This window comes from Ruditapes philippinarum, unplaced genomic scaffold (genome assembly GCF_026571515.1).
Source record: "Ruditapes philippinarum isolate M1 unplaced genomic scaffold, ASM2657151v2 ctg3068_1_1_1_1, whole genome shotgun sequence".
Classification (NCBI taxonomy): domain Eukaryota; kingdom Metazoa; phylum Mollusca; class Bivalvia; order Venerida; family Veneridae; genus Ruditapes; species Ruditapes philippinarum.
The window spans coordinates 88,464-115,977 of NW_026853803.1; the positions used below are offsets into that span (position 1 = coordinate 88,464).

Below are 27,514 nucleotides of genomic sequence, written 5' to 3' on the forward strand. Positions count from 1 at the left end.
CTTCGACAGTTTTAACGAAAACTTTACCCTGTGTCAATCGTGTGTCCTAACGTTTCTTTTACATATTATCTCCCCATTTATTGACATGAATAACACTTTTTTCTATTCTATTTAAAGTAGAAGATATTATTCCAATCAATGTTTAATACGTGTACTCTATCATGATTTACCTAATATGGAAATAAACATAACCAATCAAATCGCTGCATTTGTATAATAGAGCCCCAACGGTTATTAAAACAAATTCGGATCGTTACATTCTTGTGCGCACTCGGCATACTTGGATAAAAAGTATGGGTTCAGGAGATTCTAAACCGCTTAAACCAGGTAAGCATCATATGCAATTTAATTGTCATAAATAGGAAAGAAACTGTACATTTCAGTGACTAATGTACATTAAAAAATGTGTTTTTTTACACAGCTTGAATTGAAAAAAAAATGGCTGAAAATAAGCTTCATACATTTTTATAACGTATAACTAAACTTTCTAAAGGTACTCAACTGTTTTTTTATATGATGGGGACTGAAAACAATTGTTGGCGATAATTTTTTTATCTTCTCCAGGAAAAGAAGTGACTTATTATGCAAAATATTTAGTTTAACAAGTCCATTCACGTATGATAATCTTTGATTAATGTAAACTTTTCAAATCGTTTCATTTGCCTTTCGCCAATTTGCTATTTTTCGGATTTCCATCTTCTCAGAGAATGTAAAAGTATATATTTACTGCTGGTTGTTTTCAAAATAAATGGTTGAATTTGTAAAAAATCATACTACAAGTACAAAGTATATGTATGAACAAATTTCATGGATAATGAACCGGCCATGTATGATTATATTTAATGATAAAGATCTATCAGAGAGAAAACATTATTGGAACAACCCAAAGATGTGAAATTTAGCCTTGCAATAAATCAATTGATACGACACAGTCCAACTTATTTGCATAGTTTTAGCATTTTTAAGTCTGTTACATGTTAATATTAATTGTGGTGAAGGTGCAAACATGCAGCATTGATGTATTTTTACATTTTTGTATAATATAAGGAAGTGGTTAGCCGTTCGTGCCCGTACTGATAGCCAAAAGTTCTAGCCGTATGGAGTCACGTACGTGTAGCCAATACGCACTGCTCAGACTAGCTTTACGGTATCTATTAATAATAATTAAATGCAATGATGGAATCAGTAACAGTTTACTTGCACGTCTGATTACATTTTCACACATATATTGTTTTTTTTCCTAAATAATTTTACGTATGATTTTCGGCCACTTTTCGTGGGCTGATGGAACTTGTGTGTTATTTAAAATTGATAATTATTAAAAATACTGTCTCATAATCTAACTACCGCTGGAAATCGAGTCAATGGCTTTGTAATTGATCCAATAGCGTTCATATGCAATCGTGAAAAACAACTGCGCTCCCTCATTGAATGGTGCGCAAACAACCAGCTTGAATTTTTCAATGCCCTCTAAAAGTGTTCGATATGAATTTTTTATTACAAATGTTTTACATTTATATTTTCTATAGGCATGATTAAATAATGTTACAGTTTATTTCACACGGACTTGAATAAATTATTAAAGTCCATGATTTTCAGAAGAAAAATGTAACTATGGTTATTTTAATAAAATAAATACAACCAAAGTATTTCTAGGTTATTCTTTTATTTAAAATTGTATATGTGTCATTGTTCACTTCAAATACAGTCTATCATAAAAGTACACAGCAGTATACAGCATTAGAGTAGAATAAGTCAGTGACCTGCAAATACATAATAAAATCAAATGACAAATAATACAAAAAATCTACTGTGTAAAGCCTGAAAACTATCATGTACATAATATTACAACAACAATGTTACAAATTCATAATCAAGAAGTAGATCTAGTAATATAAAAACAATTTATAACGAAATACTCTGGTGTGCCTTGTGGTCCATTTATCATTCATCAATTAATATAATCAACATTATCCACATATTTCTATATTCTATTTTGAACATAAAATACTCAATTTATACAAAAATGTATTTATATCATACATACAATACACAAATACATTGTTTATAAACTTACCAAGTTATGGACCTGCTCACATAAACAACAATCTCTCCCGTGAACTGCACAAGTGTAAACCCTTCAACTGTTTAACTGCAATCAAAATAAGAATCATGTGCACAGGTTTAAGGAATGTGACATTGTTAAGATGTTATGTCATTATCAATAATTGTAAATTCTGCCAATTTGAAGTATATGTATAATCGCTTTATGTCAATAAAATACATGATAATATCATTTTCAGTGATTTTTAAAAAAAATAATATTTGATAAGCAGACTATAAATTACATAAAAAATATAGAGTTAAAAATATCACTTTACCAGTTTTCATAAAATATGTAGTGCATTCAATTTGCGTGATGAACGATGTTTTTTTGCCGACACAAACAGTATACCCGTACATACAAAATAATTGTAATGTTTATGCTTTAACATTTTTAAGGAGATAACAGAGATTTATATTATTTTTTTTCTTTGTTTCAAATATGCTTAAATCAAAATAATATTTTTTTTTCAACCAGTATCTTGCAATTAGTTATTACGCAGTCGTTTTTCGAAACTACAAAATACTTAAATTTTTGAAACTCAAAATAGCTCTTGGATACTTATATTAGCAAGTTAGTACGATTTAACTACCTACTAAAACACGCTGCGACAATTTTCATTTTTCCATCAAACGAAATGGTAACCATGATCAGTTACCCGGTCATGATCTAGTATTGAAACAAATCGTTAACCTTATTATTGTAAACATTTTTATTCTTTTGACCATCTTTTTATGTAATACATGTATCTCATTCAATTACACAAAATGTTAGCAATTTCAATCCGCCCATCTTACAAGAGTAAGGATTAAAATCTTTATATCCCTTTATTTATGTCATTTATTGTATCGGTAATGTCCATCGTATCCCCCAATGACGTCATCCAAGGGCGACAACTTGAATCCGGGGTCTATAAGTATATACATTACCAAGGGAGATTACAATGTATGAAATTATTAACATGTTTCCTCCAAAGATATGTATTTACTTCCCTTTATTTTTCAACGTCTATTACTTTTTAATGGCTTTTTTTTATCAAATCTTATATTTTTTAGATTTTTTTCGTGTTAAGGTTATAATAATTAAATAATTTTTATAGGGTTATATGATTTAAATATTTTGCATTGATACAATCTTATACATAGAAACTGATGTTACTTGAGATATGTAAATGTATTAAATAACAATAAGTTGTAAAATGAGAATTATAAAATGCTAATATTTAAGGTAATTTAAAAGTGTGGACATGAATATTGTTCGACTATATTGTTGGAAGTCTCTCTCTAATTGAAAGACTGATATATGTTCATGAAAAGAAATACCAATATAATAAGTTTAGCAAACTGCATTTTTGAAAACATATTTTCATATGCACAAAAATAAATTTATGTTAAACTTAGATAGTTTGCACGAAGCATCCCTTGTTTACATCTACAAAATTTATAAATCATGCTCCTGTGGTCAATATTTGTCCTGCCTAGGGATCACATAGATAGAAAATAAACTTATAGTCATATATTTATCGCATGGCTTTGAGCTTTTTTTATGTTCTTTCTAATCCATTATACTCGGTTCACTTCCATTTAGGACTGAAAACTGTATTGATATATAACAGTACAGTTTTTTCACTTGATTCATTTTTGAATTTCTTTCCACCTGCTATATTTCGGTTGCGGTTTTTAGGGAGGTTCCAAGAGGTCTAAAAATACAAACAAAAGAAATAAAAGTTAATTTTCTGTACTATATCCAAGACCTACTGCATAAAATAAAGAATGCAATTCATTTCTATGTTCTCTGAACTTGGTGCACTCATGCAATTGGTGATATAAATTATATCTCACTCCGCAAAAGGCACAATTAGGACTTTTTTGTAAACCTTTTACCTCATATATACGCGAAACAACGCACTTTCGATCCCTCCCCTTTGAGGCCTTAAATAGTGAAAAAATGTCCTATTTAGGCCCAACACACTTGTTTTCTTTTGAGAAATGTTGTTTAAAAAAGTGATCACTTTTTTTCGGCGCCGCCCCTTATCAGAAAGATACATCGGGGTGGGGGGAATGGGGGATGAGCCCCCTTCTGCTAGGGCAACAGCATCACATATCGCCAAGAATATTTTGGACTCGTTAGAGGCTAAATTTGGCCTCAGGTCAATCAGAAGGTAACGTGTAACCTACCCTGAAAAGCTTTTGACACTATCTCAATTCACTGAGAAGCACCTTGAAATCAGTTTGGATGGAAAAAGCAAGGCAAAATAGTGAGTTTTTGCAATTTTGAGATGTCCCCTCTTTGCCATGGTAACAGAAAATTTAAGATTGAGCATGTCGTTACAAAGGCTATTAACCAGTCAATATTTGTGCCAAGTTTGATGAATATTAAAAATATTTTTTATAGTTTCACGGAAATTTGAACTTGTAACAGAAGGCTTTTCAATGAAAACAGACATTTTTCACCAAAGGCTCACGCAGTAATCGGTAAATGTAAAAAAAAAACAAGAAAATGCCGCAAAACAAATTTTTTCCTCAAAAGTATGTGTAAGGCCATTATCTAACATGGCAAAAATTCGATTTTGGTAAATTCCAAGACTTTTTATCATTTTGTATTGTCACATATCCCTGGGTAATAAAGATTTGTCCAAACTCAGTATTGTCATTTAATATGCTTATGGTGACCCTGGCTAGAATTTAAATCAGCCTGCCATAGATTAACAATATAGCTTTTAATAATTGAGTAAAACTCCGTGGGGGAGAGTGAGATTAATTCAGTTACACATCTGAGGTTTAAGTCCATTTTGGCCGCCATGTCTGCTTGTTACTGTACGTGCTGGACACCAAGCTTTATTGTATAAAATTTAAACTATTATTTCATTAAAAATCTGGTCTCGACTGACTTTTGTTGGATGTCAGAGAGATAAGTGCGGCGAGTGAATCAGAGAATATGACAGCTTTATAAATAATCCAATAATTCATTAATTCAGCACATAGCATTTTTAATACCAAGAAGCTCGGCGGTATAGATGGATGTATGGTTAGTTAACCCATAAGTCTGTCCATATATATTTACCTAAAGGCACATTGTGCATAAGAAAAAAGTCCTTTGAGGAAGAAAACAAAAAAAAACATTTATGTAGCATAATGGGCCTTAAAAACCTGGATACGTTATGGGGGATAATTACTTCCCCTTGATTGATATAAATTGTTTCATACATGCTTAAGACTGCTTTTACTAAGTGATGAATGTTCTCATATAAAGGGTGAACGACTCCAGGGATACCTTATAAGATCAAAGGCTAAATTGTCTCTTTAAGGCGAAGAACCTACTAAATATTTTTGCAATTTAGAAAATAAAATTACATTTCAAAATCAATTTAGTACAAAATGAAAATGGAACTATAATTGATAATCAGAAAGACATTTTAAAAGAAACAAAAATATATTATGAAGCTCTGTTCAAATAAACACAATCTAATGAAACAATCGATTTTAATGATTTAACATATATTAGTAGTAAAGCTAAAATCACAGATGCAGAAAGCCAACAATTAGAAGGTGAAATAGTTCCATCTATTTTTTTGTAAAGTATTCTGGAAAAATATGGGACATATTATTGAAAGAGCTCTAAATGAAGCATAAAATGTCAATCAGTTATCCATTACTCAATCACAAGGAATGATTACATGTTTATCTAAGGAGAGTAAATCTAAACTTATTCTTGAGAACTGGAGGTCAATAACTTTGTTTAATACTATATATAAGATTGGATCTGAATGCATTGCAAACAGAATTAAAATATTTTTAAATGGACTTATTAGCAAAGATCAAACGGGTTTTATAAAAAGAAAATATGTCGGAGAAAATAATAGACTGATATATGATGTCATGAATTATACAGAAGAAAATAATATTCCTGGATGACTTCTTCTGCTCGACTTTGAATAAGCATTCGATTCGCTATATTGGGATTTTGTACAGAATACTTATTTTTTTTTTCAATTTTGGTGCATCAATTAAACATAGTTTAATATCTTTTATGAAAATGCAACATCAGCTCTTTTGGATGTGGATTCTTATGTGGATTCTTATCAAAATTTATCAATGTACAGCGTGGCTGTCGTCAAGGCAACCCTCTTTTATGCTATATATTTATATCATGTGCAGAAGTTCTTTCCCTTAAGTTGCAATCCGTAGAAGGAATACATATTTAACAGACTGAGCATTTACCGTCACAGATTGCTGATGATACTACAGTAATGTTAGACGGAACAGCACAATCTTTAAATGCAACTCTTGGTGTTTTATCAGTTTTTGCTCAGATCTCGGGGCTCATGGTTAACTTTGAAAAGACAAAGGTTGTTTTGATAGGCATTAAAACGTACAGCAGTGATAGCATAAAAAACTAGATGGAAACTGAATTGGAACGAAACCAGTTTCAAAATGCTTGGTATAACATTCTATGTGGATCTTGAAAAAATGATAGATATTAACTTGAAAGAAAAAATATCCAAAATAGAAAAAAAATGATTAAACAATGGAAAAGGAAAAGAAGAGCTTTGATTCCAATCGGTAAAATAACAGAAATAAAATAATACTTATCTCACAACTAAACCACTATTGCCGAATCCTTTGGATAAATATATACAACAAATTAATGATACATTGTATGCCTTTATTTGGAATGGAACTTAAAAAATGTGTTAGTTTAAGATTACACGGAAGGGGGTTTAAGAATGGTAAATATAAATGATTTTATGAATGCGTTAATACTTACATGGATAAGAAGAATTATTTTAAGTGATGGATGTTGGCTGAGTATTTTAACACAGGGTATTGATGTACATAAATTAGTCACGCGTGGAAAGCATTATGTCGAGAAAATGTTAAAATCTATTAAAATGAATTCTGCAAACACACTTTAAATGCATCTTTATTGTTTATTGAGCATCAGAAATTTGTTAAAGAAGACATTTCTAACTGACCTTTACTTTACAATCATAACATTACTATTGGCAATAAAAGTATGTTTGGAAGTTTCGGTATGATAAGGGAATCCGCTGTAGACAATGGCCAGTTTTATACACCAGAAGAATTAGGCAAGATCTACAATATTAATAGCAATCATCTTTTATATTTAGGAATTAAAAAAGCAGTTACAAACTTTTGTTCAAAATATCTGCTTCAACCCTTTAACTTTTAAGAGAGAACAATTCCCAACAATTCCAATACACATAAAAAGGATAGTAAGAGACCAAAAAGGCTCAAATATATGTATGATTTGCTTAATTTCAATTCCAGCAAGCCCGTTTGTCAGGTCAAATGTCACAAAAACTATGCCTCTCAAATGATGATAAATACTGAAAGAATATATATAATTTACAATTCAAATTGACAATCGATACTAATATGGTTCCAAGAAAGACTTATTAATAGGATTTTGGGTACAAACAATATTTTGTTCAAAATTAAATATATTAACAGGCCCTAAGGTAGCATTTGTAATCGTCATGATGTAACTATAGGACATATCTTTTGGGAATGGATTCACAGCAATAAACTAATATACGAAATTTGTATAGATAAACTAAACATGCCAAACTTGAATAAAGAAACTTTGCTATTTGGTTACACTAAAGGAAACAATACAAAATATCTTGTAAACAATTTAGTTCTTTTATATGTCGAAATGTATATTTTTAAATGTAAAACTCATAAAACAATGCTATCTGTTGCTGATGCTATAAAGTATATTGCATATGTTCTAAAGGTAATTGAAGAAAAAGCTATCCAATGTGGAAAACTTAACCAATTTAAGAAAATCTGGCATACTATATTAAATATATGTCATAAATCATAAATGATAAACGAGTCCTATCCAATTGTTTTTCTTATCTGATAATGATAAATATGAATCATCAAAATACTTTTAAGTATGTTGATGTTAGGAGCGGCCTTTGTCTTTTCAGTTTTCATACTTAGCTTTATTTGTTCATTCGTCGAGAAATAAATAAATGTTTGTAGTATTTTAAAACGTGCCCTGGCCACAAAGTGTCTGTTTTTTATGTTTTTGTTTTGTTATATTTTTGTTTTCTTTTGTAAATAATCACCCTTTTTTCTTCTATCTATTTATTCTATCGTCAAGCCTCCTAGTCGTCAAGCCTCCTAGCTAAACACATTAGTATCATTAGTATGTGTATTACTCATAAAAATAAATAAAGTAATTATATTTTGTTTAAGGCATAATGTAGCTTCAAGAGTTGTTGAAACTACCACAAATAAATTGTGCCCCGTAAAAATTGCAGTATTTAAAATAACCTGTAATTATTCTCGTAGATGTAGTAATAGTTTTCGATGTCCGTTACATACTCAGTTTTGTTTATAAATGTTTGCGGTAATTAACTTTATGTTAAAACTATGTTAATAATTCAAAATAATTCATGTTTTAACTACATTGCACACATTATTGCATGACTGTTATGGGATGGACCTCCGATCCTTAATTTGTCATGCGACAATAAATGGGGTTACCTGTGGGGGTAACAATATTTTCAAATTGTAGGGAGGGTATATCAACCGTAACAACCGCCGAAGCTACCCTGCCAGAGTACGGGTCCTTAGATGCATCTGTATATATGTTTGATCTGTATACTTGTTGTTGATAATTTTTGTTTCTGAATTTGCGAGATTCGGCAAATCAGATTTGTTCACTTTATGTTGTAAAGTACCCCCACAGAGAGTCCATACCAGTTTGTTCATCCTTAGCTAGTTTAACCCCGATTTCCAGGTGTTGGAATCTTCAGCAAACTGTTATTAACCGTTCCAGAACCAGAGAGAGTTTCTGGTAGGCCATTTATTATGATAGAAAAAAGTAACGGCTAGAGGATTGAGCCCTGGGGTGAATCACGCTCCAGTGGCTCAGTGTCAGACAACGTACCCTTTACTCGTACCGATATCTTTCTGCCCTCCAGGAGTGACCTTAACACTGAAATCAGACAAACCGTAACACCATGTTCTTTTAATGTATATACAATACTGACGGCCAGGTGAGATCAAAAGCTGCTGTCAGGTCCAAAATTATTGCTAGCACTGATTGTGATTTTTTTTGCTAAGATCACATCATGCCGCAGTCGAGCATGCTGGTCTAAAGTGATCCTTTTTTTCTAAAGCCAGATTGAAAGGGTTAATAATATTTTTTGATTCCAGCAAATTTTCTTAACGTGCCTTAACTATTCCCTCAAGAAATTTTCCTATAAGATTTTGGTTCATTTTTATCTTTGTCACTTTTATATATAGGGATGACGCATGCCTCCTTCCAAGCATCAGGGTAGATCCCCTCAACGCCCTGTGAGTTTTCGTTTTTAAATCCACATTTCAATCATTTCTGTAGATCTACTATTGTCCTTTTCAACATATTAAGATCTAAAATGTACATGCTTCTAATTGGCCGGAGACGTTTGGGCAGATTTATTAGCCAACGACGGAACCATGGTTTAACTCTTCCCGTTCATATTCCATGACTAAATGATGAGGTCTGATTTTCTTTTGTTGTTAGTTTATTTCAAATTATTTCCTGCCATTTTGTCTTTTTATATATTTGAATACTTATCCAATCTATAATTAATTGATATATTTCGTAAAGATTGATTCATTTAGAATCTTCCAGTGCCCATTGAAAATGCACGGTGTCTGGTGGGGCCTTTTCGGGCCTCTCTAGAGAGCAACTTAATGGCGTCATTCATTATTTGCTTCCGATACATACTATGATTGATCATATCAATCAGTTCCTTCCCAACTGGAGACGGTCGGTATTTGTTATAGAGTTCATATGCATTTGGTATATTATAGTTTAATGTGGCTTTTCATTGTTTTTGCTTAATTGTCCTTATTCACAATTGATAGATTATCTTCTTTGAATGTACATAAATTATCAATGTTCTTTATTCATTTTCATGATTAGCATTTTAACATCCTTTGCGTTTGTTTTGTTCATGTAATTTTTTGTTACATAGTTTGTATTTATCCTATTAATATATTTTGTTTCATCTTAATTGCATCAATTAGGTCATAATTTCCCTTATATTATACATATAATATTTGAGTTAAATGCAGGTCACAAACTCAAATTGATCCTTTTTGGCAAGAGCAACACTTTAACAAATGCTGCCAGAGGAAACAGCACGCTCGACTATACACGACACAGTAAACTACAAAGGGAGACAAAACTATAAAAAAGATAAATTATTATCTACGCTTGACTTTTGTTTACCTTTTCATCAGCAAACAAATAAATGGTTAAAACAAATCTTTTTTAAATGAAAAACAGTAGAAAATCAGTTTGTTCCTTTTTCTTGTTAAACTTATTAGGTCTGTCTAGTGTGTAATAACACCTGTTGTTTTGTTCAGTATGAATCTTTTCCATAAATTTATGCCAAAGTTAAGACAAAAAATAGCAAAATTCAATCATTTAACGGTTAAAGTCATTTAAAGGTCAAGGCTATATCTATTTTTTTCATGTTTGTTTTGTCACAAATGTTGTTTGGAATCAAATCCGTACATAAAAACACAATTATGACAACTTTACCAACATTCCAGAATGATGTTCGATAGAAAATGCTGGTGCTTACATTGATTATTCATTGTGTTTCACACTCCAAATCAGCAGAGTAATGGTAAAAAATATTCAAATTGAAATAGAAATTATACATCTGGTAATAGGTTACTCTCTTGCGCATCGGTCGAATGTTCCAATTTCGCTCACTTTCTTACCTCTGCTAAAATTGTAGGTTCAGACCGATATTTCTAGCTTTAGACAAGAAAATCCGTGTCTACACTTCAGCCAATCAGTGACTAGCTTACTTGTAACGAATTGTCACATACCTGAATTTGACGCACCGTAATGTAAACAATGCGTGATCATTTGTACTTTATTTACAATTGTTTGTTTTAAACGTTTCTATTAAATGACCAAAATGATAAATTCGCGATGATATATTATTTACGGATCGTTAATTGTAATGGAGTCTACGTAAACGGTAGTTCAATACGAAAATGGTCCGCATATTCTGGCTGCAAGAAAGTATATTTTCCATATATTTTCTCAGATGACCAGTAGCATTTCGACAATAACTCAACCCATCCCTCGAAAAACCGAGGCATTCTTATATACATTGATAAATACATGTACGAATAAAGTGGAAGAAGTTACCACATGCTATTGCAACATTACACCAGGTGTACACTGTGCACAAAAGTAATAAAATATTAATTTGACTGATCTTATATAGAACAGTACATACAAATTCAGTATCATCTAGCTTTTAATGATGGTCATTTAAGAATATCCAAGATCATATTTGACGTACTTTCATACCCTGTGTTTTTTCATAGATGGACAGGTTTTGTACAGTTGTGATATACATGTATGTGCAAGATGGCATACATACTAAATACAGATATGACTCAACCAACACTATTTTAAAAAATCAATAGTAAAAGTGCATTGGTTACTCATTTGAAATTCAGCTATTCTACTTAATAATATTGTAGTCAGTCAGGAGACTACCACAGCAACCACAAGCTTGTCCATTAATATCAACAAGGGCTGTCAATAGAACATTTGTTCTATTTAAATATTCTCAGAACTTGATGGGAAATATTGAATTAACTAAGGAATATTTCATTTATATACATATGATCAAGTCTTGCAATTTTTGTATGTTCGCATGAGGCCATGTTTCATTTAAAATTCACAAGTTCTGAGCCTTTGACAGTGACCTCCAAGGTATACTAGATTAATTTTGCAGGCAAAACTTTAACCTGTATTAAATCAGAGGTTTAGAAGGTCATACTTATGTCAAAATCCATGCTAGAGTTACTGGCCTTGGAAAGTGACCATTTTTATGATCCCAAAAAAGTGTGCAAAGTCTTTTACACATGAAAGAATGCGGATTTTAAAGTAAGGTGAAGTGCAAGCCATTAGTTGCACGAAAAACATTAAGATGTTACACTGATAAAGAATTCCAGGTTTAAAGGATAGCCCCATGTTTCTTCAAATAGTTTAGCTAAAAATAATAACTGCACTGTAGATCATCAATGAATTTATTTTATTTCATACAAAGTCTTGATCTTTAAAACAATGTGTAATATGAAATTACAAATGCAATATTTTATTGATTTAACATACATGTATAACAACAGTCCTAGATATAATGTATCAATGTTTGATCACATAAACATAACAAAAATAAGAGTACATACATGTAAGTGATAACTTGACCAACACTAAATATATATATATATATATATATATATATATATATATATATATATATATATATATATATATATATATATATATATATATATATATATATATATATATATATATATATATATATATAGGTTGGAATAAGCTAGCTATTGAGTAGGAAATGCATATTTAAGCTAGTTTGGATATTTAAGGTTTTAAAGTACAATTTGTGTCTTCAGCACTGGTTTAATACTTAGTTTTCTGAGTCAGATACCCCGTCATATTGTTACAATGTTCAGTGAAATCATGATACCCATTCACATTATTACATTGTACAATGTTTACTAAATATGCATTAAATCAAAGCAAGAGCCTACAGATTATTATCTTATTTTTGGTAAATCAATTGGTAATAATTTAACAAATTGTTTTCAAATTTATTTTTATTTAAACCACAATAGCCATGTGACCAGCATTACTTCGAATATAATCAGAAGTAACTTAGACACTAAAGGTATATCAATTTTCATCTACTTGTACACAAGTAAACAAAACCCTCCTTTTTAAAAGTGTTTTAGGATTTCTAGGCTTTATCAGCAAGTATGCAAGCTAAGTAAGTAATAATTTCTCAAATAATGACCCCCCAAAAAAAAAAATCATTTACAAGAAAAAAAACAAGAGGGCCATCATTAAGAAAATTATTCACAAGAGAAAAAACAAGAGGGCCATGATGGCCCTGAAGACGCTCACCTGTATAAAGGCGCCCGGGGCGGGACCAATTTTAACCCAGAGGCTTTTATTTGAACAAACTTGGTAGACACCCATTTGAAGATGTTTCATGATAAATATCTAAGCTCTAGCTCTAAGAAAAAGTTTTTACTATACACATATAGGGAAAAACAATGACCCCGCTCTGGGCAGTGTCAATTTTATCCCAAGGGCCTTTATTTGAACAAACTTGGTCATGTTGGTAGGCACTCACTAGAAGATATTTCATGCTTAGTATCTAAACTCTAGCTCGTTGGGTTTTTTAAAAGACGATTTTTTAAGTTTTTATTATCAGATATAAGGAAAATCTATGACCCCCGGGGCGGGCTAATTTAAAACCCCAGGGCCCTTATTTGAACAAAGGTGGTAGACACCCATTAGAAGATGTTTCATGCTAAATATCTTAGCTCTAGCTCTTAGGGTTTTGAAAAAAATATTGTTTAAGTTTTTACTATATACATACAGAGAAAAACAATGACCCCCTGGGGCGGGGCCAATTTTGACCCAAGGGCTTTTATTTGAACAAACTTGGTAGACACCCATATCTAAGCTCTAGCTATTAAGGTTTTTTAGTAGAAGATTTTTTAAAGATTTTACTATATACAAATAAGGAAAATCAATGCCCCTCCCCCCGGGCGGGGTCAATTTTGACCCCAGGGCTTTAATTTGTATAAACTTGGTAGACACTGACTAGACGATGTTTCATGCGAAATATTTAAGCTTTAGCTCTTTCGGGTTTTTTACGAAGATTTTTTAAGTTTTGTCTTTCGGTTGCCATGGCAACCAGAGTTTTGCATGAAATTAAATTCTTTGAAAAAACATTTTAAGTTGAATACCAAAGGAACATTCCTGTGAAGTAAATTACTTTCTTTGTTCACTTCACAATATTTTAATATTTTTAAATACATTTTGAAAATTGAAATGAAAATTAGCATGAACCTGGAGGCATGCTGCTTTAAGTCTTAGAACACAAAATTTAAGAATGACAGTATACAGCCGGGCTATTGAGACTGAACAGGCTCCACACTGTTGTCTCACTAACTTTTACTTTTCATCCTGAAACGATAATAAACTTTTTAAAATATGAAAGCCAGACATGTCCATTAAGAAACTATTCAGACTCAGGGTTGATCAGTGCTTTCATTTTGCAAAATTCAAAATCAAATAGTACTTATTATTACATGCTTTTCGGTGGTTTATAGAAATATATCAGTGATATAAAACTGGTAATTTCACTGTTTGAAACAGTGAAATTACCACTTTGATAATTTCACTGTTTTGAATTTAAGCCCCTTACGTTGTTTCAGTGAAATACCAGCTTGCACAATACTGGGTACCAACTTAATGACGTGACGTCGTAAATGACGTCACGTTGTATTATTATTTGGCGCGCTTTTCATTCAGTATAAGGTTAAATGTCTTTTTAAAACGTTTCTTTGCATATAATAAAAAGAAAATTTGTTTAGTTTAGTGAAAGATTGAAATATATTTCACCTTGTGAACACCAAAAGTTCATATTTCACTCGTGGCTGCGCCACTCGTGAAATATACCTTTTGGTGCTCACTCGGTGAAATATATTCCGATCTTACACTGAACTAAACAAATATCCTCTATGTACACAATGTTTATTTGGCACAACCTGTTGGACTAACTGTAGCTGTAAGTGCTAGCAAAACTCTTCAACCCCTGTGAACACTGGATGAAACACATTTTTCTGTTGTTTTTTGTCATATAAACCTTAAAAAACAGAAGTTATGACATTTATTCAATTATATACATGTATATGGTAGTGTATATCAGAATTGTTGAGTATGAAAACATCATTTATACAGTAACAGTCCTGTTGTTTAAAGAAAATAACCAATTTTATGTAACAAAATTATGTTAATAAATATCAAAATATAGTCCACCGTAATTTCAGAAGAGGATAACAAGTAAATGGTGTTGATCCATTAAAGCATCTACAGAAATCTGTCAAAATGCAGAAACTTAAAATGTGAAATTAAATCATCTCCTAAAGTGTCTCCTTTGAGCTACTGTTTAATTTATACTTTTAATACCACATAAGCACCTTACATTTGGGAAAAGTAAAATCCCTCTAGCTATCATGGCCAAACTTTAATAGTAACTTTGTTTTTGAGGCAGCCTGTAATTATGTGACCTTAAACACTCAATAAGACAGATATTTGTGCAATCTATCAAAAATAGCCTATAATTACTCCCAAGAGAAATATAACTATAACAAACTCTTTACATTTAAAATGACCTGTGGATTATGGAAGATATATAATTATGTATTATTTACATTTCTTATCAAGAACTTTGTCTGTCCATGAAGCAATGTTTTGTTTTAGTATTTAAACAAATGAATACTAAACTTTAAGCCATTCAGCTATAAAGGTCAAATAAATATACATGTATGCCAAACGCTCCTGACAGTCTTTGCCAACAAAAGGTTTGTGTTTTCAAGTAAAGACCAAATCCATGTTTTGTAAATACATGAAAAGCACAAATCTCCTGCATAACCCTGAAATGTATATTAATAAATCAAACTTGATAATTGTATGACTGACCCTTTTATATTAATTAATTTATAAATTATGACTGTTACAAGATTTTTTTATTTAAAAGCCACATAAATTACTTTATTGTGTTCAATCTGGAAGATATTTTGTAAATGTTTGTATTATGTAACATATCCTCTACAGCTTAACATATTCTTGTTATCAAAATGAAATGAATATCTTTATAGTGAATATTTTAGAATTTCTTAATATAATTACATTGTATTTTTGTTAATGAAAAAAAAAAAAAAAACAACAAAAAACCCCCCAAAACGGCATGGTTACATATTTTATACAATTTCAACACTTTATAGAATTTTAAAAACTATTGTGGAGGCACATCTGTGTCGTAAGATTTGATCATGGACTGCACTATTCACTTTTCAGTCACAATTTGTAAAGTTTCTTTCAAATTGATAAATGCTTTAGTCCATATTGAAAGATAATCTTGTCAATTTGAGATATTTCACATGTAGTAATGCTAAGGGTGCTTAATCATATTTCCCTGGGTAGGTATGCATTTTTCATGATTCTGTGATAATTTAAATTAATTACAAAAATAAATGTTAACTGAGTAATGTATAAATCCCATTAACCACAAAAATATTTGTAAATATACTTCATAAACTGTTATTTTATAACAGGGGTGTGGCTGTCATTTTATTAAAGGAATGTGGCTGTCATTTTATTAAAGGAATTTGGCTGTCATTTTATTAAAGGAGTGTGGCTGTCATTTTATAAAAGGAATGTTGCTGTCTTTTTATTAAAGGAGTGTGGCTGCCATTTTATTAGAGGAGTGTGGCAGTTTTTTATATTTAGGATTAAATGATCAACAATAATTGTTCAATCACATTGTTCTTATACTCTGTCTATTGAAATATATAACTTTCCTCTCCTGGACAGTGAAAAATAATGTCACATTACTAACACATTATCACAAACTCAAATGTTTAAAAATAATTAAATCAAAATTCATACCATATTGACACCTGAACTGTCTTGACACCTGCAGATCAGACTTGTGTACTGTTGGCTACTTTATCAAATACAGTACAATCTCAATTCTTTTCAACATCACTTAAAGGTGCATCTTCCTCACACATGATATAGAGTTGTCTGAATCAGAGTGCAGTATACATACAAGATTTGTCCTGTCAATGTTTTTTTCCGATGTATAGATCTAGATCGCGGAAATTGGTTTCTCACGCAAATTATGTCGATGAAGGTGCGTTTTTCCTTGAAAAACACAGTTTCTTTAATGACCATGTTTAGAACAATCAAATGTATCCTAATTTTGTTCAATGGTTGAACGAAAAACAAACTTCTGTAGAGATGTCTGGCCGGATACGCTATTTCTTGTATTTTGTTTACAAACTTGCGAGGAAACGCCCGTCTATTTATAAATTTTGAAGACACGTGATATGTTTCAACCAATGAAAATGCGTATACAGATTTTTGGATGAATTGGAATTTGGTAGATTTTCGTTGGTCGTTCAAAGTTCACTGTAAAGGTCAATATCAGAAATCGGCGCTTCTTACAGCAGAGGTCTAAAGTAACGTGAGTGTATTTAGTAAGCTGCGAAGGGAGCGTATAAAAAGAAATGCAAACCAATTGTCTTGCTCGTCAAAAGCACTTGAAAGAACAATATGACCTATGGCCGTTTGATAAATGTCCCAATATTGAGATGTTTCAAAGCAAAGTAAATTTTACGGTATAACTTTGTTTAATCACGTCTGAACATGAAGTGTTTTTGAGATTTAGTGATGGAAATTAGTCCATCGTTTACCGTTATCCAAAATGTCTGATTATCAATTTTCTTCTAAACGACATGGTGGAGGAGTGATTCTTAGATAATAGTAGAGAATTCATACCGCCATTGTCATTTGAGCAGTTCAAACAGTATATATATATTACTTTTTATGTTCATTTTAGTTAATTTAGTTCTTGTGGATTGTGTGACGGTCAGAGCATGAATATTTGGCATTTTCAAATATTTATATTCAAAAAAATAATAGCTCAATGTTTTTCTTTGTTTAAGAAATACCAGAACCTTCAAGACCTTCGCAACGGGAAACAAGTGACACAGGTATGTCAAATCTTATTTTGTCAATGATACTTCTCACCCTAGCGTCTCGGTTAAAATCTTGATTGCAACTTAAAATATCATTAAAATATTGGCAAGGACTTTCACTGACTGTTTTTGGTTAACTATAGACTTTTCTTGTAAAAGCAAGGAAAGGGCATCAAGGAAGACAGAAATAATTATAACATAGATGTGCATGATTATGTCCATAAAATCTTTTAGTTATATAACAATAAATGATTTTACAAGTTAAGATCCAGTTGATATTTTTATGATAATGATTTAAATTCTAAGAACATTGTTAGGGTGTTCCAAATAAAGCTATATTAATGGAGGTTCCTTCAGAACAAGATTAACAATGATTTCTAACTTTAGTTGTAATTATATGTAAGTACATATAGAATGTGTAGAAAGGTAACTGGTGTGTATATTTAAAATCCTTGGACTATTGACTTGGGAGTGACTCCCTTCCTTTATTATAACTTTAGTCTCGTGTAAATAAGAACAGAATGACCTTACACAAACAGGTTTTATCTTGTTATCGTTTGTAATTTTAACTATTTGATAATTTGTTATGAGTGAGATATAATAATATTATAAAGATAGATATTCTCTACATGCATTGAAGTGTAACAATATCTACCTTTGTGGTTACAGTTAAAAATTTCAAGATGGATGAGGTTTCGCGTCCAGGGAGGAAGATGATTTTTATTTCGGCACATACTGTCAAGTAGTTTGACTTCTAAAAGATATTATGTTCCTTGGTAGTAAGAAAATAATGAATCCAGTCAATGTGTTTTCTCAGACTGCCGCATAACATTATCACTGTAGCGGCATACAGGACTGTTAAGATAATATAAGTCGAAAGATCATAATTTATTAAAAAACATTCCTATTAACCAATAAAAACATATTGTTGTCAATCTTGAGTCATTTGTCGTTATCCACAATTTATGTGAACAAATTTGCCTTCTTAACGACTTGACGTAAGTAAGAATTTAAAGCTAAATGTTTCGTTTTCTTTATAGAAGCAACAGGACATTTAAGGCCACAGGGACAGGAAGCAACAAATGATACAGGTATATAATATCTATAAGTGATAATTACACTACTCATCCCAGCGTCTCGATTAAAATCTTGATTGCAACTTCATATACAATATATCATTTAAACCTCTTACCAAAATAATGACATGGACTTTCACTGATTTCCTTGTCTGGCAAAGAAAATTATTTGTAAAAGTTCCATATTAAAGGGTCTTCACTGAGTTTTTTTTTGACGTGAAGGGACCGATTTTTTTCACGTTTTACGTATAACTACATGTATATTACACTTGTTTTTTTGTTAAAGTATAAATCCTTTCCATAAAATTATGCCAAAGTTAACCTTTTCTCTCATATAGACGTGTTTTGACGGCTTTTTGTCCCCCTTTTTTGAGGTCTCAAACAGTAGAGAAATTCCCTATTTAGACCACAAACACTGTTTTTCGTTTGAGAAATGTTGTTAAAAAAAGTGAACACTTTTTCGGCGCGTCCCCCGTCAAAGGAGACATCAGGGGGTTGCCGGAAGGGGGATGTGCCCCCTTCTGTTTGGCGGGTCTGAAGGCGGGCGGTAGTCCCCCTCATCGCTAAGAATATTTTGGACATGTGACAGGCTAAAAATGGCTTCAAGTCGATCTTAAGGTAACGAGTAACCAACGCTGAAAAGCCTTTTACTCTATCTCATTGCATTGAGAAGTTGCAGCACTTTCAAAATCAGTTTTGATGAAAAAAAAGACAATGCAAAATAGCGATTTCTGGCAATTTTGAGACGCCCCTCCGTTGCCATGGTAAGATTGAGCATGTTGTTACAGAGGTTATGGTTCAGTCAACATATGTACAAATTTCATCAGAATTGAAGCATTTGTCATAGTTGTGTAGCAGTTGGAACTTGTAACGGAGGCTTTTCAATGACAACGGCCATTTTTCACAATATGCTCATGGGGTCAAAGGTTAAGAAAATATAAACAAAATTCAATCATTTAACGGTAAAAGTCATTTCGAGGTCAGGCAATATTTAATTGTTTTCACATATTTATCATTAGTGTTGTTTTGTCCACATATGAATCAAATCCGTACATAAATAACACAATTATGACAACTTTACCAACATTCAATCTTTGACCTTGACAGTTAAGGTCATTGAAAACTCAAGTTCGTGGTCACTTCAACGTCTAGAATGATTGTCCCGAAGGATGTTTTGTCGAAGTATGAAAATAACCCATTGATTAATTAAAAGTGTCAGCCAATTAAAACAATAATCAGTGAAAATAAGATATTTTGACCTTCAAGGTCATACATGCCTCAAGGTAAATTTCAGGAAGATTGTTAGGGTTCGTTTCATGCAAATTGATTGTAATGGGATGCTAAATGCTAATGGAATGAATACATGCCGCTTGTTTTATTTTTTTTAATTACTAAGAACGTCAGAGAAAACCCCACACATTGTCAATTTAGTGAGAAGGTCCGCCAATTATGGTGAACGTCAGAAAGAAAAAAAAAAAAAAAAAAAAAAAAAAAAAAAAAATTGCCACGACATAATGTCCGGTAGAAAACGCAGGTGCTTTCTTTGATTATTCAATTTGCTTCACACTCCAAATCAACAGAGTAATGGTAAATAATATTCAAATAGAAATAGAGAATTATACATCTGTAAATAGGTTGGCAAACCAATTTTCTTGCTTGTCAAAAGCACTTTAAAGACCTATGGCCGTTTGATAAATGCCCAAATATTGAGATCTTTCAAAGCCATGTCAATTTTACGGTATAACTTAAGTTAGTATTATCACGTCTGAACATGAAGTGTTTCGAATTGCGATTTTGTGATGTAAATGTCCATCATTTATCGTCATGCAAAATCTCTGTTAACCAATCTTCTTCTAAACGACATGGTGGAGGAGTGATTCTTAGATAATACAGAATTTATACAGCCATTGTTCTTTGAGCAGTTCAAACAATATATATTCCTTTGCATGTTCATTTTAATTCATTTACTTCGAGTGGATTGTGTAATGCTCAGAGCATAGATATATGGCATTTTGGATTTCCTAGTTGACTTTTATAAATTAAAGATCTTTCAAATTGACAACCTCTTTATTGAGCCAATTGCATTATTCTATTTGGGCACATCTTGTTTATAACAATGAATCATAAAAGCGATCAAGGGACATCATAGTCATAATATTTGTTATTCAAAAATAAAAAAATAGCTCAATGTTTTTCTTTGTTTAAGTAACACCAGAACCTTCCAGAACATATCAACTGCAAACAAGTGACATAGGTATGTTAAATATAATTGTGTCAATGATGCTACTCACCCTAGCGTCTCGGTTAAAATCTTAATTGCAACCTCAAATATCATTAAAATATTGACAAGGACTTTCACTTACTGTTCTTTGAATAACAATAGAAATTTCTTGTAAAAGCGCAAGGAAACGTTTTTGTTATTGTAATAACTCTAGGCTGAAGATAATAAATGTTCTTTGTCAGCACTCACATCTGTATGACATGTATATCTTTAAGTTTTCGAGTTTTTCCTTTATCAAGATAATATATTATGGATGCAACTAGTGGTTTAAGAATTTTTGTATTGCTTGCAATAATTTGATTACTGCCTGTTTTAGTAATTCTGCCCCTTTTTATTTGGACTATTAATGAAAATGTGTTGATAACACTCGAGCATTAACAGCGATGTTGGTGCTATTGTTTTAAGGACACCTGTTGACAAAGCCTGAGAAAGAAAAATTATTAACAGATAAACCTTGGAGACAGCCATCGAAATTTAATTTTGAGGTAAATAATTCAGTGTCATACCATGTATTTCATGAGATGTTACAAGAGTCCAACAATCTGCATACTCAATCTAGTTGATTTTAAATATTCTATATTAAATTCATATTACACTGGAAGAAATTGTACCTTTAATATGATATAAACCACTGCTGATTTTAAGTATGTCCTTTTAATAACAATTTATTGTGAGTTCATTATACATGGTTGAATGCAATACCGATTGTATTGGTATTGCTTTCAGCTGCGAATTCTGTATAGGCTCGGGCAGAACCTTGTCCAAAATATTCTAACAGCTTCGTACTAATCTAATGTAATAAGCATGGTTTTCAAGTTTTTTTTAGTTTTTTTTTGCATTATGACAAAGAAAAAACATATAACGAAAACATGGAATGAAAACCTACGTAAGATTTATGATTAATTATTCTGATTTTTTTTTCAATTAAGCATGAGCAGAAAATCATTGAACACATCAGAAAAATACAACCAGAAGGTAAACCAAACCTACTTATCTCGGGGCCTGTTGGAGCTGGAAAATCAGCATTTATCAGTGCCTTAATTTCCATTGGCGAAGGAACAAAAAATTCAAGAGCCCAATCAGGAAGTTCTGCTACAAGTTTTACTGTTAAAGTATGGTAGTAATTAATATTTTAGTTTTAGATTTTATGATAATTTTACTGTTTTATTTTTTATTTGATTGAACAGCATTCAAAATAGGTCACCGTAGGTTAAAATGGGTCATCGTTGTATCATGATGATAGGTAATAATATATTGAGCTTTCAAATAACATTTATAAACTCCTCATATACATGTATACTTACGTGGTCAATTTCAACATTTTATAAAATGAAAGCTCATTGTTAGGAGACGTCATTCTTTTGGACCAATTATTTAGTGTGTTTCATTTAAGTAAAGAATTACTTCAATACCGTAAACGTTTATTGTCGGCAAACCGAGGTTCAGCGTTCACAAGTTGATTTGATAATGCTAATATTCAAGTATTCATTGCATAGGAATTTTGATTGTAGCCACTTATACGTTAATAAGAATAAATATAATATTTCGATTTCAGTACATCGGTTACTCTCAGAAAACACTCATTAAACATTTCATACTTCGTGACATGATGGGAATAGAGCCAAATGACGGTGCTGGATTCCACGTTGAGGATTTCATCTACTTGGTTAAAGGACATATAAAGAACAAGTACACGGTTTGGCCAATTTAGTAATAATTTGTACAATTATTTTTATATCAGTGATATTCGTTAGATTTAAAGAAAATATGAAATTATTATAGTATTTTTTGTAACATTTTGACAATACATATAAGAGAATACAAAAATATGTGAACATACTTTCATGTACAAAATTGCTATCAAAAACACTCGAAGATGGATATAGTAACATATGCATTGTTTAGAAAAGAATGGAATCGTACAGTTGTAATGTTTAATGTATATTTGACGTATTCTGCCGTCGCCCAAAATGTATATGTATTACAAATATTAATACAAAGCAAGCATATTTATGTACGTATATTTAAAATATACAACCGAGCTCACACGCATTTATATTTTTATATAATTATTTCTTTTTCTAAAATCACAAACATGTTGCCACTCTTTATGACACCTTGAATATAACGCCAATGGAGGTGATTTATAACGTACAATAATTGTTGATACCGACTATTTTTCATTATATTTGATAGCTTTAGAAATACTTTCGTTAGTTCACATATCTGTAAACCGTATAGTACTGGTGTCAATTCATAATGTTCAATAAAAATATTAAACTTAATTACGAGTTTACAATTCATACATAGGAGCCAAAAAAATCTAATAAGGAGTCTAAAACCCCTTCGTAGGACTTTTATAAACTGTTTTTAGAAGAAAAAAGAAAACTAATTAGGAGTTTAAAACTCCTACGAATTACGCATAACTCCTACGTCGGACTTTGAAAATTCCTACGGAGGACATTTTATCTCTTACGTAGAAAATACAAAAGCCTACTAAGCCTCATAATGATCATTATTTTTATTTTATTCAGACAGACACGAAAAGTTGGAAGTCATTATATAATGTCTAAAAGCATAATATTTATACAAGAGAGAAAATGTGAAGAAAAACATATAACTGACTGAAAATGTGGGTAGAGCGAGATATTTATATTTCAATTGATACAGTTATGTTTATAAATGATATTATCATTAAATAGAAGATATTGAATGAATAGAGGTTCAATACTTGATTTATCAAATGAGTTGAACAAAATAATTATATTATTATTATATGATAAAAATTGCCGATAAAGGACAAGATATCAGAAAAATTAAGTAAATTGCATTAATAGAACAGACATTTACTCTAAGGACATTGATTTCAAACAATTATCAAAATCATATTGATTTCACACTTCATAAGATTGAAACAATGAACTTCCACCGAAATCATCATATGATTTCAAAATATAAATCATTATTAAAATCCAATATTTGTAAGTTAGCTGAGATGATATAAGGACTTTACGTGTACGATTATATCAAGTCACTTACCAAGTGTCTTATATGAGAATATATCAATGCTTCTAATGATATTAAGCCAACATATATAAGAAACCGACTCTTTTTGCTTTTATTTCACCTAATACAGTATATTCACATCTTTCGCTATACCCAGCATATAAGTGCTATACCCATTACACCGTATGTGTGTGTATGTGTGTGTGCGTGCGTGCGTGCGGCCGTGCGTGCGTTGGTGCGTTGGTGTGTGTGTGTGTGTGTGTGTGTGTTTGTGTGTGTGTGTGTGGGCAGTTCCCATCGCTGTAGAAGTCAACTGTTTGTCTATCTTACTAAAATTTTGTATTTGAGTACACGAGGAGAGGTATATTAAAGATAACTCCCGATTTAGGAGTTTTATTTATCGACGAGACTTATAAAGGAACTGGAGTATTTAAACTAATGTCAAATTGACAGTTCGATGTTCACTGACGTATGAACACATCTGTAGATGTTTCAAAATTCAAAAATTTACCATTTCATGTTTATTGTTGAAACTACGGCTTAAGCCGGTGATAGGGGACATGAATGGTAACCTACATTTTCAATAACATCCCACGAACCAGCTGAATCAAACCTCATCATTGCGATGTTACTTTTAATTGTAATAGAAAAGTAATGATATTTTAATCGAGAAATATGCCATAAAGATCAAAACGAAACAAGCACGCGTAATTAACAGTCTACAATATATGGTCATTGAATATGAGTCTCACTCTATTTTTAGACAGGGAAAATCCTATTCAGCAAGTGAATATGATACTTAACCCAGTGAATATAGTTTTATAAAAAAAGTTCTGTTGACTACTGTTTGGACCAATGCGATTGCAGCTATATTTAGATCGTACAATCATGTATGATAGTTTCTTCAGTTTATCACTAATTTTGTTTCAATAGGTAACTCTAGTCGTCGTTTTATGCGTTAAAGTGAACACATGTGTATGATTAATATGTGCATGTTCCTTGCAGTTTTAAAATTGTCCGTTAGTTATTTTGTAGGTGTTCGTTTTCTGCGTTACACCTTTGATAAGTCTCAGATAGTCTTCCGGTTATCCAGTTGCTTTTAGTTGATAATTAAATTAACTTTAAAATATCTCTGAAACCAGAGCAGACATTCCTTTGAAATATCTCCTCATTTTTTTTGTTTGAGTTACATTAGCACAGTCAAACGGTAATGTTCATTTGTTTAATCTTTATTTTAAAATGAAAAACTTTTGATAACTTTCCTTCTTATTCTAAATTCGTAACAGTTTGAAGTTATGAGTTGTTCTTTCCTACTTGTCGTTTTCGGGATTAAATTGCTATAAGAAAGAATTTCGCTTTCCTTTTATAATGGAAGATTATATGTGTTATTTTCGTCTTCATGTTTCGAAGATACCCGTAGATATGTGTTATAGTTAAATATCTTCTGTAGTGTTAAACAGTCTTCAACAAGCTGATCCCTCGGAAACTTTAGACACACAAATGCATAAAAATTGCAGACTCGGGTTGAGTCTGCATGTGAGGGATAATGAAGAAAATGAAAAAGGCAACATCCTTCACATCCTCTAGTACCGGCTTGCGCTCTTTAGGTTCTGGAATCATTGATACCGAAAGCCCAGAAAAAAAAAACAACTGTATTGAAGTACGGGGCAACATTTTACAGTTGCCACACGGAACTTGACACCTGATTTATCTTACCACGCCTTATGTTATAAGAATATATTTGAGTCCGATAGCGTATGAATCCATTACCTTAAAAAAACACTTTCGGATAAGTATTTGGCACCACTACTAAGCAATTAGTGAAATGTTTCTTGCTCAATGAAACAACGGCTCGTTCAGGACAAGAACCTCCGAAGATTGCGATCTAAAGAATACAAGGCCAACATGCTAACCGATCGATTACGTTACTTTCGTTTCAATTTCGTTTCAATATTCAATAATGTTTTTGATTAAAATGTTTTAATTCGTTTCTGATATATATGAATTTTGTTCATTTGATCCAAGGTCAGTTAATTCATTACAAGGGGAAATACTTATTACACTACATATTCTCAATATACTTAAGTACTGAATATCTATAATTTCAGTTTAACCCTGCGTCACCGATTACACCTAGCGACAGCAACTTTAGAGCAACCCCAGAGCCAATGGATGTTATCCACTGTGTCATCTTTGTTATCAGCGCTGTAGATGTTTACAATGATATACCTGAAATGTATATCAGAAAAATAGGTCAACTTCAAGACAATCTCCGAATGGAACGTATGTTAGACAAATTACGTTTTTATAAGATTTCAGAAATTGTCTTTACAAAATATCTGTATATCGGTCACCAATTATTAGAAGAAACAACATTATTATGTCGTAAGCTGAAAATGTCCCTAGTCATAAACATTTTCGTATACGTCTAATAATCCTTCCATAGCAAGCCGTCTATTAGATATCATAGGAACGTGTGCATAATAGTGTAGCTATAATCATCTTGTAGCTCTTTCAAAACATAATTCATACACGTTTGTAGTAAATGACAAAAAATGTTCTCTTACACAAAATTCTACAATACACGTAATTGATACATTCTATGTAATTTTCAATGAAGTTTTCAATAATAAGATTCTTTACTATAATAGCATAATTTACGTATTCTGTTAGAAATGTTTTGTCTGATATTTTTACAGTTATTTTCACGTGTATTTTATATTAAAGGGATTCCGAGAATACTCGTTCTAACAAAGATCGACCAATTGTGTAAAAAAGTTCAAGAGGACATCAACAACATTTTTAGGAGCATAAAAGTACAAAAGGTCGTCAAAACTGCAAGCGAGGTCTTTCATATTGACCAAGCGTCAATTCATCCCGTAGTTAATTATGAAGACACTGGGACACTGACACCAGAACAAAACATACCACTGCTTCTTGCACTGGAACAGAGCATGGTCTACGCAGACGGCCGTGTTCAACAAAGTAAAGATGATGAAGAAATACGCTGAGCGCTATAATTGAAAAAAAGTCTATACCGATTTTAACACTATAAATTTTTGTGACAGTTGTCTCTGTGATAATGAGACATATAATTATTTTAAGACGACAATTTCTGTTGATAAGGAACTCACAATTTACATAATTATAAAATGTTGACAATATCCCATAATTTTAAATAATAATGATAATTCGATAAGAAACTAATTTTCCTGTATAGTTTTGGTGAATGATATAATGTTTACTTCGTATGTTTCCTCACAAAAGTGAAGAATAATAAATTACATGTAATTTTCATTTAGTATGATTAAATATGATTAAAAATATCAGTTAAGTAACTTAATATCTTCAATGCTTGCATATAAATATTTTTCCTTAGTTAGAGAAAAAGTGAATTCCA

General features: G+C 31.5%; 1 protein-coding gene across 1 annotated transcript; it reads left to right on the top strand.

Moving 5' to 3' along the window:
* Positions 1-207: 207 nt before the first annotated feature.
* Positions 208-27,514, top strand: LOC132737967 (interferon-induced protein 44-like). The gene is made up of 8 exons (XM_060725361.1): positions 208-327; positions 17,719-17,766; positions 21,034-21,081; positions 21,514-21,593; positions 22,038-22,220; positions 22,664-22,804; positions 26,223-26,397; positions 26,842-27,514. Exons 1-8 carry the CDS (start codon positions 294-296, stop codon positions 27,123-27,125), a joined length of 993 nt encoding a protein of 330 aa, XP_060581344.1. The 5' UTR covers positions 208-293; the 3' UTR covers positions 27,126-27,514.